The following is a 16,757-nucleotide window of genomic DNA, read 5'->3' on the forward strand; positions in this document are numbered from 1 at the left end:
TGGCAAAGCAGATGAAGATACAGATTTTGTTGCTCTAATCTTTGAACTTGTATTTATGTGTCCTTAGGATAAATGGAACAATGATCATTGGTATTTTCCTCCTATTAAAAAAATGTCCATCTCTTAACATCTTTCATAGGCTTCAGAAGAAAAGGGACTGTAGGTGCACGGTGCAGTTAGACTTGTGAGGTTGGTGCAGTTAATGAAAAAGAATCACAGGCTGGATTTTTAGCCTGAAATCGTTAGGACAGTCTGGTTTGTAGTCAGAGGGGATAAATCACTAGGGTACAAGTCAGAAGTCTACCTCATAAAGGAATGATTTGCATGATTAAATTGTATGTTGTCATATTTGGGGGCTAACATCATGTGTAATCAAATATGTATCTGCATGTCAAGCTATGCTGCCTCTGAAATTAATTAATGTCATTTCTGTAAGCATGTTTGGGGTGGAGGTGCCCAGATCTCTTTTTTCAATATATCAGAATCTAGCAGAGTCCTTGTGGTTGAGTAAGAGCAGAAATTAATTGAATTTTATTTTGATTAATCCTCTTTAAGAGTTATTGTAATTTCTGAGATCATTTTGATAAGGTTTATTTCTTTTAACTGTAAGAATATTTTACTCTGCTCTTTTGTGTCCTTTTAATGGTGCTCCAATATGAATTTTATTAAGGATATTCCAGAAAAGAGTCTGAGATTAACTATTATGGATTAAAATTTAAACTAAGTACCGTGATGTGACATCAAAATAATAGTCATTCAATAATGAATGAAAATCCTAAGAGTAGACAACAGTTATTTTATGGCAAAGCATATTTTAAATACTCCCTGGATTAACTTCACATTAAATGTGATTCACCATGATACAAATACCTTTCCTTAATACCTGATTTAGGATATACTGGGGGAAAAATTATTGTATTGTTTTTTACTTACATTTCTTCTCCATGTGAAATACTAACATGTATCCAACAGTAGAATATTAGAAGATTTTAAGATATAGGCTGATGTATGCAGAGTTAGGATCACATTTGTCAGAAAGCAAATTGCAAAGATTAAGAGAACTGAAGATTAATACAAACATTACAGAAAATACTAAAAGTCCTTTGATCTCCAAACAGTTAATGCCATGGACTATATGTTTTTCTTTGGGTGCTCCTATGCCTACTTTTTTGTCACTGTTAGTTGTTCCTGCATATATCACTCTAATTGAATGTTTCTGGGCCTTTAGCAAATTTCTTCATAAAAATACATTTTTGCTAGTGTAGTTACTGTATGAAATGCTAATGTCTATAATTTGTCTTGTTCACGGTTCCTTCATGTTCCTTGGGTTTTTATTTTAGAGGGGATCTTTTACATTATTTTTTTGTATGCTCTCAGTTAATTAATCAGGCATTTCAAACAGCTCTCCTAGAAAGGATGCAAATACATGTTTTAACAGCTTTTGCATCTGCCTTAGATCTTAAAAAGATAGATATAGATCTCTCCATTGCTTGATCCCACAGCCCCATGGGGAGAGCACTTTTTCTACTTCAATTTATATGTAATGTATTTTTATATGGGAATACTTCTAATAAGTTTTTTTGCTATGAAGTTTTTAATAAGCTGGAGCAAAGTTTTCAGCTGTATATTTACCTTTCATTTGAGAGTTTTACTATATCTTTGTTTTTCTGTACTTTTTTTAGGTGTATCCTCTCAATGTTAAGTTGAGAGGGTTTTTTTCCCTTTCTTTGTGCATATCACTGCACAAGATGGAAACCCTTGATTACCATTGACACTGAAATCTCACACATTTTTCAGAATCATGTCCTTGAATCTTTAAATCCATTTAAAAACCACAGAGTCCACAGAAATGAGTGTTGAATAACTGAATCCCTAGTTATCAGTTGTGAAATATGCCATTAAGAAAACCTCAAACCCCACAGAAATAATGAGCTGAGATATACATAAAATGGCTTAGAAGGCTCACTTGCTGGAAGGGTCAAATACAGGGAATATTCTGAGCACTGCAGAGGAGATGGCCAGGCCCTGCCCTGCGGGTCCAAGCCAAACAAGCACAGCAGCCACTGCCATTTGCTGACCTAGGAAAGTGTGGTGACTGACCAAAAACATGATATCCATCTGATTCATCATCATAATTTTCACATTGTCTTTCCAGAGTGAAATTGCAGAGAGGCTGTAAACTCTCTCACTAGCCCTGAGCTCTTACTTTTGAGCTGTGCTTGGCTAAGGCATAGCTGTGAGCCCGCATTGGCCAGAACTGAGCTGTTCATTAGCCTTGCACTTGGGTCCCTTGCTCCACCATCCATCCAAGAACATCCTGCATTGCATATTCATGGCATCATGTAGGTATCTGCAGGTGAAACCAATGTGTTGGTAGGAGACTACTGAACAAGGCACTTTCTCATTTGCATTAATTTTAGGAAATTTAACTGCTGCAGACTTTGCTGTACTCTTTGTCTCTGGTCTTTCCTCAAGCACTCCCTTGTGATCAATGCCTGGACTGTTTGCTGCTGTATTCAAACTGGCCTATACTCCTCGAAACAGGCTTACTTCTCTGAGTATTTTAGATTGAAGTGAATAGCTTGATTTCAAAACTGAGAATTCCAATTAAAAATATGCTGCAGTAAATGATCTGAAAAGTAATGGAAAACAAAACAATGTATTGTTTGAGAATATGATAGGCAAAAAGTGTATGTAGTTACACTTTCTAAGAAACTGTTTTATTACCTATTTTGCTTTTGTACACGCAGACTTCTTCCTTAGTAAGTGTGTAAACAAACATTATAATATTGAGTCAAGAACTGACTAGTTTTCTATTTTAAAATTAAACTATAACTATTAACTTGAAAGGAATGGCAATGCTTTGTAGAGAACTGAAGGATAGTGATTCATTCAGTAGAGTTATGAAAAATGAAGCAAAATTTGGGAATGTTGTTAGTCATGACAGTGAGTTGAGCCTTTCAGGTTAGATTTCACACCCATTGAGAAGAACATTTAGGGATGTTGTACTGTCATCACTTTGAAAAAGTCACATTTTAATTTCTGCATTCTCAAAAGAGACAGACATTAAGGATAGAAGGTGGGTTCATTAGAAGGTGGGTTTGAAATTTTCTTATCAACAAATTCTTGCTAGACTCCCAGTAATTTTCCAGCTGAAAGCTCTTTCTGGTAAACAGAACATTTTCAAGCCATTTCACAAGTAATTAAACATAGCTGGATATATTAGTTCTGTGGTTAATTTTGAGACCAGTTTAGGACTTCTTTTAGAAAGTAATGGGGCAGTGTATCATTTAGCAACTAAGATGCTCCATGTTGATTACATCATGAGTATTCTATGATCAGTTTGAGAACTAGGTTCTAAATTTTCAATTGAATCTGCTTATAATATGTGTAAAGTGTATATGAAAGGGCAAATTTAAGTTGTCTAGGTATGCTAGATTTTCTCATTTTAAACAAAACAAGAAAAATAACACTTTTGCTGATAGGTTCTGGACTACACCTTCTGAGGGATGCTGTATTTCAAACCTGGAACATCAACAAACTGGAAACTATGAAAATATGATCCCTATTTAGTCAATAGGTCAATAATCAGGTTGCTTTAAAAGCATATCAGGAAAGCCAATGTGATTAGCCTGTGAGGTTAGTACATCTTGTTGAAGCAGAGGAGTTGAAGTGCTTTGTGGAGTGTGTATGAGCACAATCTCATCCAAGTCCTGAGCACAGTATGGAAAACAAAGGCAGTTCTGGTAAGGATAGCTGCCTGTCCCTTCTTGGAGTCCTCTAGATTAGAGCCATGTAGGAGAAACTCTTAGATGTTGTGTGACTTAAGGCAAAAAAATACCCTGCAAGAACTAAGGGATGGCCTCTAATCCCATCTGCCTTCCAGGCCTACAAACCTGAACCCTTTATACTGAAGTGCCAGGCACTCTGCAGGCTGAGGAGAATGGCAGCTGTACACCAGCATTGGCCACAAATGATATTCTATATGGTTTGATACACTTCCTGTCACAACTGTGTCCAGAACAAAAAAACAGTGTGCATACAGACCATACATACTTTCCACTTGATAATTGATTTAGTGTGATATTCTTCAGGAATTACTTTTTAGGAAATATTTTTTTCTGATGAAGTCCAGGGTCTTTTATCTGATTAAGGCAACTAATCCTGAAGTATTCAAAGATGGAGCTATTCAAGAACAGTGAATTTCAGTTTCTTATCTTCCCCTGATTCAAATTTAGTATCCCATGTACAAATCCTAAATCAGGGTCCCATGTATAAAGAAGAATGGCCATGTTACATTTCATCCTATTTATGACCATTCTTACAAAATGTAGGAAAAAGGTTCACCCCCTTGATTCTTTCCTCTTTGAAACATTTATATTGCTCTCAAGTGTTTAAGCTAATCTGATGTTCTACTTCTCATTACCAAGACCTGCTTTGAAGTACTTTATTTGGCAATTCTTCAGCAGAACATTTATTTTTAACAATTCCAAATGCCAGGAGTTAGTTTCACACATAACATAGAGTGCTGAATTCTAGCATCTCCTATTTTTTCCCTACATTTTAATTGCAGTATTGAAGTTTTAAATAAAAACCCTATTCATATTTTTACGTTGCCATATACATTACATGTACTTTATTCTTTCTTCAGAACCACTGAGATGGTAATGACTTTACAGCAAAATTGTACTGTAATTACTACAGCTGTTGTGCTAAAGCATTTATGTCTTGCTCTGTCTTTTGAATGAAAAATTCTTTTAGTGAAAATAGATTTGTTGAAGCTGTTAATTATTAAGTAGAAAAGACAACTCAATAAAGGTGGTGATATTTTTCTACAATAGTTTAGGCAGACTAAGATAACTCTTAAATGATTTCATGCAATAGTCTGTAATAGTTCATAATGCAAATATTTGCAACTTCTACATTTAACAATTTTATTCCAGAGATACAGGTCTGTACTTGGTTCCTCAGAACTCATGATACATATTAAAAATAAAATTCAAGATAAATTGGCTCTGTCGTCCCATCTGGAAGGTGTGATGTTATATTAAAAGTAAAACTTTCGTACTTTAGTATTTCAAGTATTTAAGTTTAGTTATAAGTAAAAAAGGAGGACTTTCAAATCCACTGAAAAGGGAGAGCTTGGATCAAAGTAGGATTATCTTGGTGATTATGTTGCTCTGTTAGTACAGCAGAACCAGCTACCCTGGTTCACCTGATAGCACAGCTGCACGTGCATGGGACTCCCATCCTATCGTGCAGACAGACTTCAGTAGAACTGATGTGAAGGACCTTGAAGGTAAACTGGATTGTTTTGACAGCATCAGGTTGAAGAGATATTGTTACCCATACCTTTGTGCTATCAGATATGGGAGCGGTGGGGCAATTTTTCCCAGAAAAAGGAGATGGAACGGATCATGCAGCTATGGCTGGGACATCACATCTGACCTTTTCTTAGACCAAGTATGGGGGACTGCCATTTCAAAAAACTCTTCTTCTCTACTGCATTTTTATAGAGGCCTTTAGGTAACCTCTGTTCACTTGATATATTATCAGCTGTCAGCTCTGTGTGTGTTGAGAGACATGCAAGTTGGCAAGAAACAACTGGACCAGGCACTTGGTGCTATGGTTTAGTTGGCAGTGTGGTGTTGGGCCAAAGGTTGAGCTTGATGACCTTGGAGGTCTTTTCCAGCCTTAATGATTTTTCCAGCCTTAATGATTCTGTGATTCTATTGCATACTGGGCAACAAAATACTTCATGCTCTGTCCAAAGAAGTCAGCAGGTCAGAAACAAATATAAAATACTTTATAAAGAGGTGCAGAGTCCCCATATTACTTACTAGGATAAAGGTTCCACAGTTGCAGGTTTTTGATGTCTCAAAAAATCTGTAACTATTAAGCAACAAATTTAAGAGTTACCAGAAGTGTTACCTGTTAGGATTTAGCCACATTTATAAAAGTTGACCTGTGGTTTGCAGCAAGGATATTCTGTCCTGGCTCTAATTTCTTTCTCAGGAAAATTAAGATGTTAATTATATACAGATTACATAGTATTCACTGTAGTTTGATTCCACATAGAAATCATAGAACAAACTGTCATTATTTTCATGTTTCTGTATTATTTGCTCATATGTTATTTTATCAAGTAGAGGGAAGGATACTTGTGCTGTCATAGTTGAAGATTCTTTGATCATGGCTGAAGATTCTTTAATCATTGGGCAATGACATTATTTTACTGTTGAACACTTACCAATCTTGTCTCCTTAATGGCTGCAGAAATTGCACCAAAAAGGCTTTCAAAAGCAATGACAGCAATATATTTTCTAAGTATTAGCATACAAAATATTTTCAGTACAAAGTTACCAGTTCTGTTTAATGCAGTTTTAAATCAAAGAGCTTCAGTTGGGTTTTTATATGGTAGCTTGTTATCAATATTTTTAGAAGGGCTTTTTTACTTCTTTGCATGCCCTTTTCAAAGGATGAGTATCAACATTTATCAACCCACATTTTCTGGTCCCATGGTCTGAAGGAGATAATCTGCCTTTTAGCAGCTTTGATCACTGTGCTCAAAGCTGCCGTCTGCAGGAAAAATAAAGCTTTTTAAAGCACTATTGGAAATAAGGGCTTTGTGCCTTTTCTATGTGCTTATCATATTAGCTCCAACAAGTTAAACATACCAAAGGTTGGCCATCATCTTCAAGCATGATTTTTTGATAGATGATGAGTTTGCATTTGATTTTCCAGCTTGTTAGTGAATTCAGCAAGTACATGATGAAGATATTGAGACATCTTGTAGCATTTGGCAACTTCAAGGTGAAATAGCTTTGGCTAGGACCCTATATAATGTATAGAGAATTCGGGAAAACCTTGTGGATTTAATGTCAATCTTCAGACAAAACATAAATATTCAGCAAAAGCCATTAGAAGAATAATTTGAAATTTCCAAATCACTCCTGTGTATTTTGATTGCCTTTGATTTCATGGATTGATTGTGAAATAGAAATGTCAAATAATGGAAATAGTAATTGAGACAATAGAAAGAGTTAAAGTGTTTAGGGTAAGGAGACTAGTTGGTTACTTGTTGGATCTAACAAAAGACAGAGAAAATGCCCAAATGTTTGTACATACTAAGTAATTTGAAGTTTGAAGATTTTTGATTAAGCTTCAACCCAGAAAGGAATTGAATAGCAGAATCAAATAAATATTAGAGATGGTTCTTTAGCAGAAGTGAGAGAAAAATTTGAAAGACATTTAAAGCTTGGCTAAGTTCATTCTGTAGCTTGGGTGTGCACAAAGGATGGTCAGAGAAATTCAAATGTGTGAGAATTCGTGATCATGAGATATAATGAATCTAACGGTGAAAGTGACTTTTGGGAAAGGATGAGTAACTTGGGGAGGCGTGAGACAGCAGGGAAGAGCAGCAGGACCAGGGCCCCAGATGAGCCTCCTCCTCTGGGGTGTCTCAGGGGAGCCAGAGATGATGATGGAGGATGGTGAAAAGTTCCAGCGCTGCAAATAGCAGATTTTTGGTATCACTGGGGTCAGGACACTGTGGCTTCTCAGGCACTTGACATTTGTTTTATTAGGTTTGTTGAGAATTATGCAAAAGTTAAAAAATGCCTTGAATTGGTTTATGGTTTCAGGTGGAAAACCTGTGGAGTTTCCATGGTGTTCTGTGATTTCAGCTGGGTGCTAAAGCAAATGTGGGAATTTCGACTAAATGTTTTAAAAAATGTTACTAAATGAGACACAAAAGATAATATTTATGTACTGTTAGAGTGGTATATATTATATTTATAGGATAAGGTAAAAGGAATTGAAGCCTAATAGAGAATTCCTGTTTGAGGGAAAACCATTTCATCTTGCATAAAAATAATATTTGAACAACCAAGACAATTAGATCATCATGAAAAAGCAGAGTATCATCATTAAGAAAATGTAAAATTCAGTGTTGCTATATAGCTGCACAACTTCTATTTCAATTCTTCAATATGGGATTGAAGTTTTGGTATATTAAAATGTTGTCTGAATTACCAGCATGATCAATATTGATTTTCTAATGACTGAATCATAATTACAGATCAGCGTGTACCACTTAAATGCTTAAAATAATCATGAAATACATGTGATTCATGAAACCCTTAGCAACCACAAGACTTCCTGTGCATAAGCTCAGACACAGCAGTGGCTGAGAATTAAGTTCATAAGACACATTTGCAGCAGTGAAAACACTTTTTTGTATTTCTCCACTGAAGGGTTTATTGAGAGCCTCTCTAATCAGAAGACATATTAACTGCATTCGGAACTGCATTTTTTATGATTTCAAGGAAGTGAAACACGAGCTCTGTGTCAAGAGCTGCCAGTTCTAACCCTTAGTCCCTATTGATATACTGGCCTTGCCTTGCTGGGCAAAATATTTCAATATCAGCTTTTGTTTCCCTGACATTAAGTAAAATACCTTTACTTCAAGGTTAGCCATCTTGAAGTTGTGATAACTGGCCGCTTTGTAACTGCAGGTAGGAGCAGGGAAAGAGGAGTGGCAGCCCAAAGGGGTCACTCCTGAATCTTTGCTACCATATTGTGTATATTTCTTCAGCATCTCTCATCTATTTGAATTTGTTGGATGGAATGGTGTATTTATACAAAGATTTATTTTATACATGCATGTTCTTAATAGAAAGATGTAAAATTCCAATTCTACCAATTCACATAAAAATAATTGGAATCTGGGCAATTCCTATAGGGGTTTGGAATTGTTGGATATTGACCCTTTTTAAGAGCATTCATGTTTGAGCGAGGATGTAATTTCTGCCTTGGAAAGCTGAGGAACTCCTGAGTGATGCTTTCTACAGGTGAAAATTATTCAACAGATTCTTACAAGAATCACTACAGGCAGTAGAACTGGTTTGTGGTTTAATTACAGATAACTTTAGAGGAAAATGTCCCCCTTCTCCAAAGTTTTGAGAAACTAGTGGTGTTTAACTGTCCATATTGTCAGGATATTGTTACCCTCCTCTTCTTTAGTTTTAATTTCACATTACACATCAATCCAGTTTTACTTTGTGATGTTCATTTAGAGGGTCAAATCACTTTTATAATAAAGTTGACAATAATCCACCTAATTTTATTGTTCAATATTAAATAGCCCAAACAGAACATGAAACATTTGTTTACAGAAAAAAATATCTTTTTTCTGTCCTTAGACTTTTTCACACATTGTCACAATTGTCTCAGCTAGGCTTTTCTCAATTAGTTCATGGGAAGGTAATGATTTACAACTGGGAGTTGATCCAAACAACACAGATAATTGTTTTTACAGCACTGTGAATATGAATATCAATAATAATTTCCCTTTAATTGACAATAGCCTCTGTCTATTATTTTCAAAGAATTGCCAATGTGTTCATTGCCCCTCTTCAACAGTGATTTTCACTAATTTCAAAATGTAGAAGGAAGCAAGGTTAGTTTATAGTTTACTTTTTACAGTTTATTTCACTTCCCCTTTAATAGGATCTGTGGCAAAAGCCAGCTTTTTTTTTTTGTTCAAAGTTTCCAAAACAGTTTTAAGTGAAGTCCAGATGTGTAAGCTAGAAAGTTGTTTCTCTGCAATTCTCAGTGGTGGGGAGACTTATGAGGAAAATAAAGGCGGTTTAAGGAAAGCAGGCAGAGGGTCTTTCTCTCAGGTTCAGAAGTTAACTTCAGGCTGAATTTTCCTCTTCTGGTTCTTTAAGACTCTTAAACTGGGCCTTTAACACTGATTTATTCTCAGTGATTGCTAGTAATTTATTTTATCTTGGAAATAAAAGTGGCAGTTTAATCTGAAATTGAAATTGTCCAACTTGTCTGCCTCTCTACTTTAAAATACCCCTTCTTAAGTAATGCCATCATTGCACCTTTCCTTGTTAGCACTTCAGCCTATGTTTAGGACTGTTATTCAGTATCTCCAAACATACTTCTCTCATTGGAATTTCTCCTTGGTTCCATAGAAAAGACTTTCTCATGAGGACATCGAAAAAAGTCATATTTGATCACTGATTTCTTACCTTTTAAAAATTTTTCTTCTTTTTCCTTTTTGTAGTAACTGAAAATGTCATAGGAAGCTTTTTGAAATAACATCATAGCATCACAAAACTATCCTCAGTTATTTGGTATAACCCCAGAAAGCTACAGTAGATGTAACAAAACTTTAGTTCAAACATGGGAGAATTTTAGTGGGGCAATTGGAAGCAAGTGAGTTGTGGTTTTGATATTGTTAATCAAGAAATGATTCTTCATCTCCCAATAAAGTCCTTGCTTCCTCTGGTTCTGCTGGGTGGGCCTCAGGGGTTTTTGCCCACAGCAGGACAGTGGCATCAGCTGCACAGAGAGGTGAGGGCTGGGGAAACACAGGCCCCAGCAACATCACAGCCCTATTATTGAAGAGAGACGGGTGCAGAGTGCATTTGGATTGTCCACAAGAGCATTTAATCCCACAGCACTGTTAATGATGTTTACCCAAGATGACAGAAGATGGTTCTCCACCCACTGCTTTTATTAATTGCAGATGTCTCTTTTCTCCCTTACAAACTGGGGCTGCTAGTTTTTATAATGCAGTTTTCAGGTGTCCTCAGATGCATAAACTTTTTTTCATGTTTTTTATCACATTAGTTCTGCAATTATACAATTTTCTTTGCATCTTAAACCAGCTCAAATAGTCCTTTTTTCTCTTTCACAAAATAGCTCCTCCAGTTTTTTCTCTTTGCTGTCTATTATTTCTTAGTAGCACTGTTCACAGGCTGGGTGTGAACACAATTACTTCGTTTTAAGTGACACTTCAGGTTTTCAAATAGTATTTCTAATGTTCATTTTCAATTTATGACAATTGAAAGAGAACAAACAAATAAAAATCCTCCCAATACAGCTGAAGAAATAATTATTTTTAATTACCTTTCCTTGTCCTTTTCACAAGTTTCTTTGTCTTGTTGAATGGTGGGCTACAGGTGTGTTAATTCTTGTTACTTAGTCTTATAAACTGATGTTTATTGTTTGCTAAATTATTAGTTTCATTACTAAAATGTCAGCTCCTGTGGCTATTCACTTTAATGCAGAAGATATTGAGTGTGCTCAGACTGTCCATATGCTGCTATAAACCACTTAATTATGCTGTGTTGAATATCAGTTTTTCTAACTTCTGGGGTAGCCTTCATTAGTGTCACATGAGAAGTGTCTGATCAGTGACAAAATGGAAGGATTTTATTGCTGTGTCCAGCTTCCTAGTGGGAAGCTGTACCATAGGCAGAGGCAGGTTTTTCTTGGAACTGCACAGCAAAGTTTGGGCACGCAGATTGCCACAAAGGACACTCCAGTTAGATGTTGTGAAAACGTGATGCACCATGAGGCTGATTGACCATTTAAACTGGTTTTTTTCCAAGAATTTTTGAAATCTCCATGCATTCAAAGCTTGAGCACAAATACTGTGAGTAATTTTATCTAACTTTTTGAAGTTATCCCTATCTTTGAGGTTAGCCCTGTCTTGAGCAAGAGCTTGTACCTGGTGGAGGTCCCTTTAACCAAATTATCTCTTGATACTATGATAGATCTGCACTGGGAGAGCTAAGGACTCCTGAGGACATCTTCCCAAAGAGTCATGCATGAGAAAAGGTCACTTGTGTCCTTCTGTGAATCTGCAACATCTTCAGAATCACTTCAGATTTGCCTGAGCAGTGTTTCCAAATCATCTGGTCTGTTACTGTGTTCTGCATTCCTCCTGAGCATGAGCTATACCCACAGGGCAGGTTACCTCTGTTGGCTGTCACCTGTGCAGCGAGACATTGCAAGATCATTGTGCCTTAAAGGCTCCCCCAGGGACTCATTTACATCTACAAGCATAAAAATTGTTCCAAATACCTGTCATCTGATCTATTGCCTCAGATAATGAGGAACCACTGGAAATGGTAGGATTTGAAGCTGCTTTAAGCTGATATTGTTCTACCAGAGCCTGGCCCCCTGCTGTGCAGTGTTAAAAATTTATTTTTGTGTATTTGAAAACAAGTTTTCAAATTTATTTATGCTCCCACTTTGGAAAGCGTGATTTGGAGATGTGCTCAGTCAAATATGGAGGGAGCAGTGGAAGTGCCAGAAACACCCTACAGCTATTTGCAAGCAGTGGCACTGAGGCTGCCAGCCCCACCTGGGCATTTTGGCACTGGTGCTTAGTGTGTGTTTGTGTGCAGTAGCGAGGAGCACACACCCCAGGAGATACCTGTGTTGGGTTCTGGGAGCTGCCTGTGAATAACCTTCTGCAGCTACAGGTTCCTCTGAAGTGGAAGAAGTTATGTACTGGAAATGTCTCCCATGCATATGGTTATTTCTGTGTAGGAGATGAGCTCCCAGAGTATTTCATCTGCCCACTTCATTTCTCCAAGAAAATTTCTTAACGCTGCGTTTTCCATTCCACTGATATGCAATGCACTGTGTAAAATACCAAGTAAATATGGTTGCTAAGAGCCTTATTTATTGCATGTGCTAGGCTAATTTGAATTGAATTAAGGCTTTAGAGAACTGAGGAGGTTGGTCTTAAAACCCCATTTGCTAAAATTACCTTTACACGCTTGAACATAACTGTACTTAGGCCAAAGAAATATGTAGAAAAACATGAAAATGATTTTATGATAGAACAGTATTTCCAAGTCTATGATTTTTTAAAAATATCACTTTAATTTTGTTTTTTATATATTTTAATTAGATCCAATGAAATAATATACGCACACAATGAAAATAATTTATAGTATATATATATGAAATATATTATTATCATAGAATCAGAGTAAGGTGAGTTGGAAGGGACACACAAGGGTTATTGAGTCCAGCTCATGGCCCTGCACAGGACATCCCCAAGAGTCACACCATGTGCATGAGTGTGTTGATCAAACACATCTTGAACTCTGCCAGTCTTGGTGCTGGGACTATTTCCCTGGGCAGCCCATTCCAGTGCCCAAACACTCCCTGGTTTAAGGATCTTTATCTGATATCCAACCTAAACCTCCCCTGACACAACTTCAGGCCATTCCCTTGGGTCCTGTCCCTGTCAGCACAGAAGAGATCAGTGCCTTCCCCTCCTCTTTCCCTCATGGGGAAGTTGTGACTGCAGTGAGGTGTCCCTTCAGTCTTCTCTTCATATAATATTTGCATATTTTATGTATGCTGGTGTATGTCACAAATATGATCTTTTCCTGAAAGCAATTGTCTTAATGCTGAATCAATTTTATTGCACTTTTTATCTAAATGGCCATTTCACAATTTTTCCTGCATGTAAAGAGGATTATTTACTGGAAGTTATGTAACAATAGATATATCCTTAGTTACAGAAATCTTTATCTTACTTGTTACAAAACGGTAGATTATTTCTACTCAGAGATAGGGCACAGGAAGAAGGAAAATACCTTTACTTTAAGCATCCATTTAGTCACACCTCTAAGGTTTTAATTTCACTCTAGTGCTTTATCTACTCTGTATGGTTAAATTGAGCAGTGTCAGAAGTGTTCTTGTCAGCAGTTTAGGAAAAATCTAGTATTCAAGGAGTGTGTCTGTGGAAGTGTACTGCTGCAGAGACATGAGTTGGTGCATTACAAAATCCCCTTTGGGCGTATCCATATTTGTACTGTAAAATAAAATCCTCAAAACTAAAAGTTTAAAGCACACTTGGGAATATTTGGATTTTTCTACTGCCATGGTATAAGCACAGACACAACAGACTTCCATATTATCTCACACTAATAAGAGTATAAATTCTGCAGCAAAAACATACTGGAGGCCTAAATAAAAACTAAAGACATTTAAGTGAAGAAAAAGCAGTATACCATGGTTATAAAAATGTAATTAACCACCTAAGCATGGAAAAATTATAGTGAGACAACACCCTAATTTAATTTTTTTTTTTTTTTTTACACATCAGAGACTGAGGCATAATAGTAATGTCATAAATAAATAGGAAATTGCTTTGATGATGGTTAAAATGTCCTCTCTGACTTTCCGGAATGTATAAGCCATTTTTTAGTACACCTTATGAATTTAGCGAGCTATAAAAATATAAAACCAGTCAGTGTTAAGTGCATTCTAAAGCAAGATTTCCTTAAACCAAGACAAGAGATGGAGTGATAGCCCTTGGCTCTACATTGTTTTGTTGGTTCCAATGTTTCAATTAGAAAATGAAGTCACTAAATTTGATAGAATTATCATACTGATGTTTTTATTTTATTTTTTTCCCTACAGATTAAGATGCTTGGTAAAGCAGCTGGAGAAGGGTGACATTAATGTGGTGGACTTAAAAAAGAATATTGAATATGCGGCGTCCGTGCTGGAGGCAGTTTATATTGATGAAACCAGGTAAGTCTGAGGGGAAAACAAAATGAAAGAATGTTGCAAATTGTATTTTAGAACTTTCGTCTTTGCATGCAATTGTCGCTGACATGAGCTGAAGGTCTGTGCACATCAGAAGAAGCGTATGTAGCTCTTGGGTCCTTTATGACAAAGTTAAAGCAAGTAAGATTCCAAAGGTCAGATGTAACTGTTGTCTGGAAAGAAATGCTCACAGAAATGAGTCAGACTAGCTGGTCAGTAAATACACAAATGAATGAAAAGCTGTGATTTATTTTATAACGTTTGATGCTTGGTTTCTGTTTATTGTTGGCAGTATTACTGGCAATCATGTGGGTTAATTCCAAGTAAAATAGAAGTTCTAAGTATTTGGTTTCTTGAAAGAGTTTTAAGATATGGACTGTATTGAAATTAGCTGGCCAACTCACTGGTTTTATTTCTGCATGCTGGCCTTTCTAAGTTTTTTTTCTAAGCAGAATGGTCTCACAAAGATGTCTGTCCAAACTTCCTCGGTACCACTGGAGTGTGCAGCACATGTCTCAGTTCTACATTTGAGAATTATTTCATGGACCTAGCACTCTCTCTGTGGCATGTGCCTTCCCCTTGCAAATCTGCACAGATGATACAGAGCTTGAAGTCTTGCTTCAGAGATAAAGCACTGGTTATTCCTCCATACACCTCCCAAACACTGGGACTAAATGGGTGTAGTATTCATGGCTCTGTCTGAGCAGTAGTGCCAGGACCAGGAAAATAAATTGAGATTTACTTAGTTTCTAAACTGAGGCAGCTTCTGTGCAGATGAACAGTAGTGTCACAATGAGGAATCCAGTCTTTCTGGCTCTGTGTGGGAATATCAAGACAAATAGCAGGCATTTCATGCTCAGAGAAAACAGCTACCACTGAATATACATAGGCTCTGGCAGCAACAGGTGCATTGCTTTTGCTGTAAGCAAATCTTTAAATTAGCTAATTGCCCTCATAGAACTTGACATCAAGATTATTAAAATACCCTGAAGAAAACAAACACATGTAATTTTATAGTGATTGGAAAAATTTTCATAATCCTCTGATTATTTTCTTAATTCTAGGACCACTATGTCCTCGTAATGGTGACTGTTTTCAAAAATGCTAGTTCAGTGTATGAATAAAGTTTTTCTGTTCTGGAGCTCACTGCACAACGATGTCTAATCATATTTATTTATTGCATCCAGTATTTTACAGAATATTCTGATTTTTCAATGTACTAAGGATACACTTGAGACAGGTATCTTGTTTTGTTCTTATTTGTTGAATACCTGTGTTCACCAAAGAAACTTGAGAGTTTGTGGACCTACCAAATTTTGGTAGCATCACTCATATAGATATGCATTAAGCATACATTTTATGTATATCTTTCCGTACCTGTGTCTGCATTTATGACGTATATATGTAGACATATAAATCTAATTCTGCTCTAAATAATAGTTAAAAGTGACACTATAATGAAACCTACTTTTCCGCTTTTATTATTTTAATTTTAGTGGTTTGCACTTCACTGTTTTACCTCTATATTGTTCCTTTTGGTTTACAGTATTTGATTTTGGTTTTGATTTCTCTTCCTTGGACTAATGCAGTCTCCATGAAATTCAGAATCAGTATGATGGGGTTTTTTAACCTGGTGGTTTTTGTGTTAATTTTATCCTATAAATGTAGACTGACCCTCCATATCTTAGTTGGACATGGGTTAAGTATGGGTCTATTTTAAATTTTGACACTTCCCCATTAAAAACAATTGTAAATGGTAATCTGTAAAATTTATAATTTACTGACAATTGCAAATAGTAAATTTATTGTGAGGCTGGAAAGCACCATAGTTGTGACTGGTACTTTCACAGTAGCACTCTTTTCCATGGCAAGCTGCAAAGTTAATTATGTTTTAAATAGCATGGCCGTTATTCTGTAACCTAAGTCACTCAAAAATGTAAGCACACAAAAAGGGTCTCTTGAGTTCCTGGGAAGCCAATCCTTAAGGAACAAAGCAGTGTATGTATCACTGAGTCAAATGGAGTTAGCTGAGTTACCTTGTGGGGTTGCATTTGTCCTTGTTCCCACCAAAGAATACAGGTTCTTTGTTTTGCACAGAGCTACTTCTGTGGGAGTCTGGAATTGAGTTAATTGCACTCATTAGTAGATTAGAAATAATAGTTTAGATCATAAGCAAAAGGGCCTGTTCCTGCTGAGCCTGAACATGCAATTTTATACATCACAAAGTTCAAATAACTTCAGTAAGTTTCTTACATATTAATTTCTGTTCAGTGTTTGCAACTCATGTGAAAATACCTGTGCTGTTTTAAGACAAGTATTGATCCCTGGATTTTGTCCTGATGAATTTACTGACCCATTGCTAAAGCATCCAAGGAGAG

At 36.4% G+C, this 16,757-nt stretch overlaps 1 protein-coding gene across 4 annotated transcripts in view; it reads left to right on the plus strand.

Moving 5' to 3' along the window:
* Positions 1 to 16,757, plus strand: part of PDE1A (phosphodiesterase 1A) — a 140,219-nt gene that overhangs the window by 74,035 nt on the left and 49,427 nt on the right. For all 4 annotated transcript variants that reach the window (XM_054277490.1, XM_054277491.1, XM_054277494.1 and 1 more), the window contains one exon: positions 14,251 to 14,364. In XM_054277490.1, the coding sequence (XP_054133465.1) occupies positions 14,251 to 14,364 (114 nt within the window). The remainder of the gene's footprint in view (positions 1 to 14,250; positions 14,365 to 16,757) is intronic.

Source organism: Melozone crissalis, unplaced genomic scaffold (genome assembly GCF_028551555.1).
Source record: "Melozone crissalis strain CALT ecotype California unplaced genomic scaffold, PUWL_Pcris_2 ptg000023l_1, whole genome shotgun sequence".
Classification (NCBI taxonomy): Eukaryota; Metazoa; Chordata; class Aves; order Passeriformes; family Passerellidae; genus Melozone; species Melozone crissalis.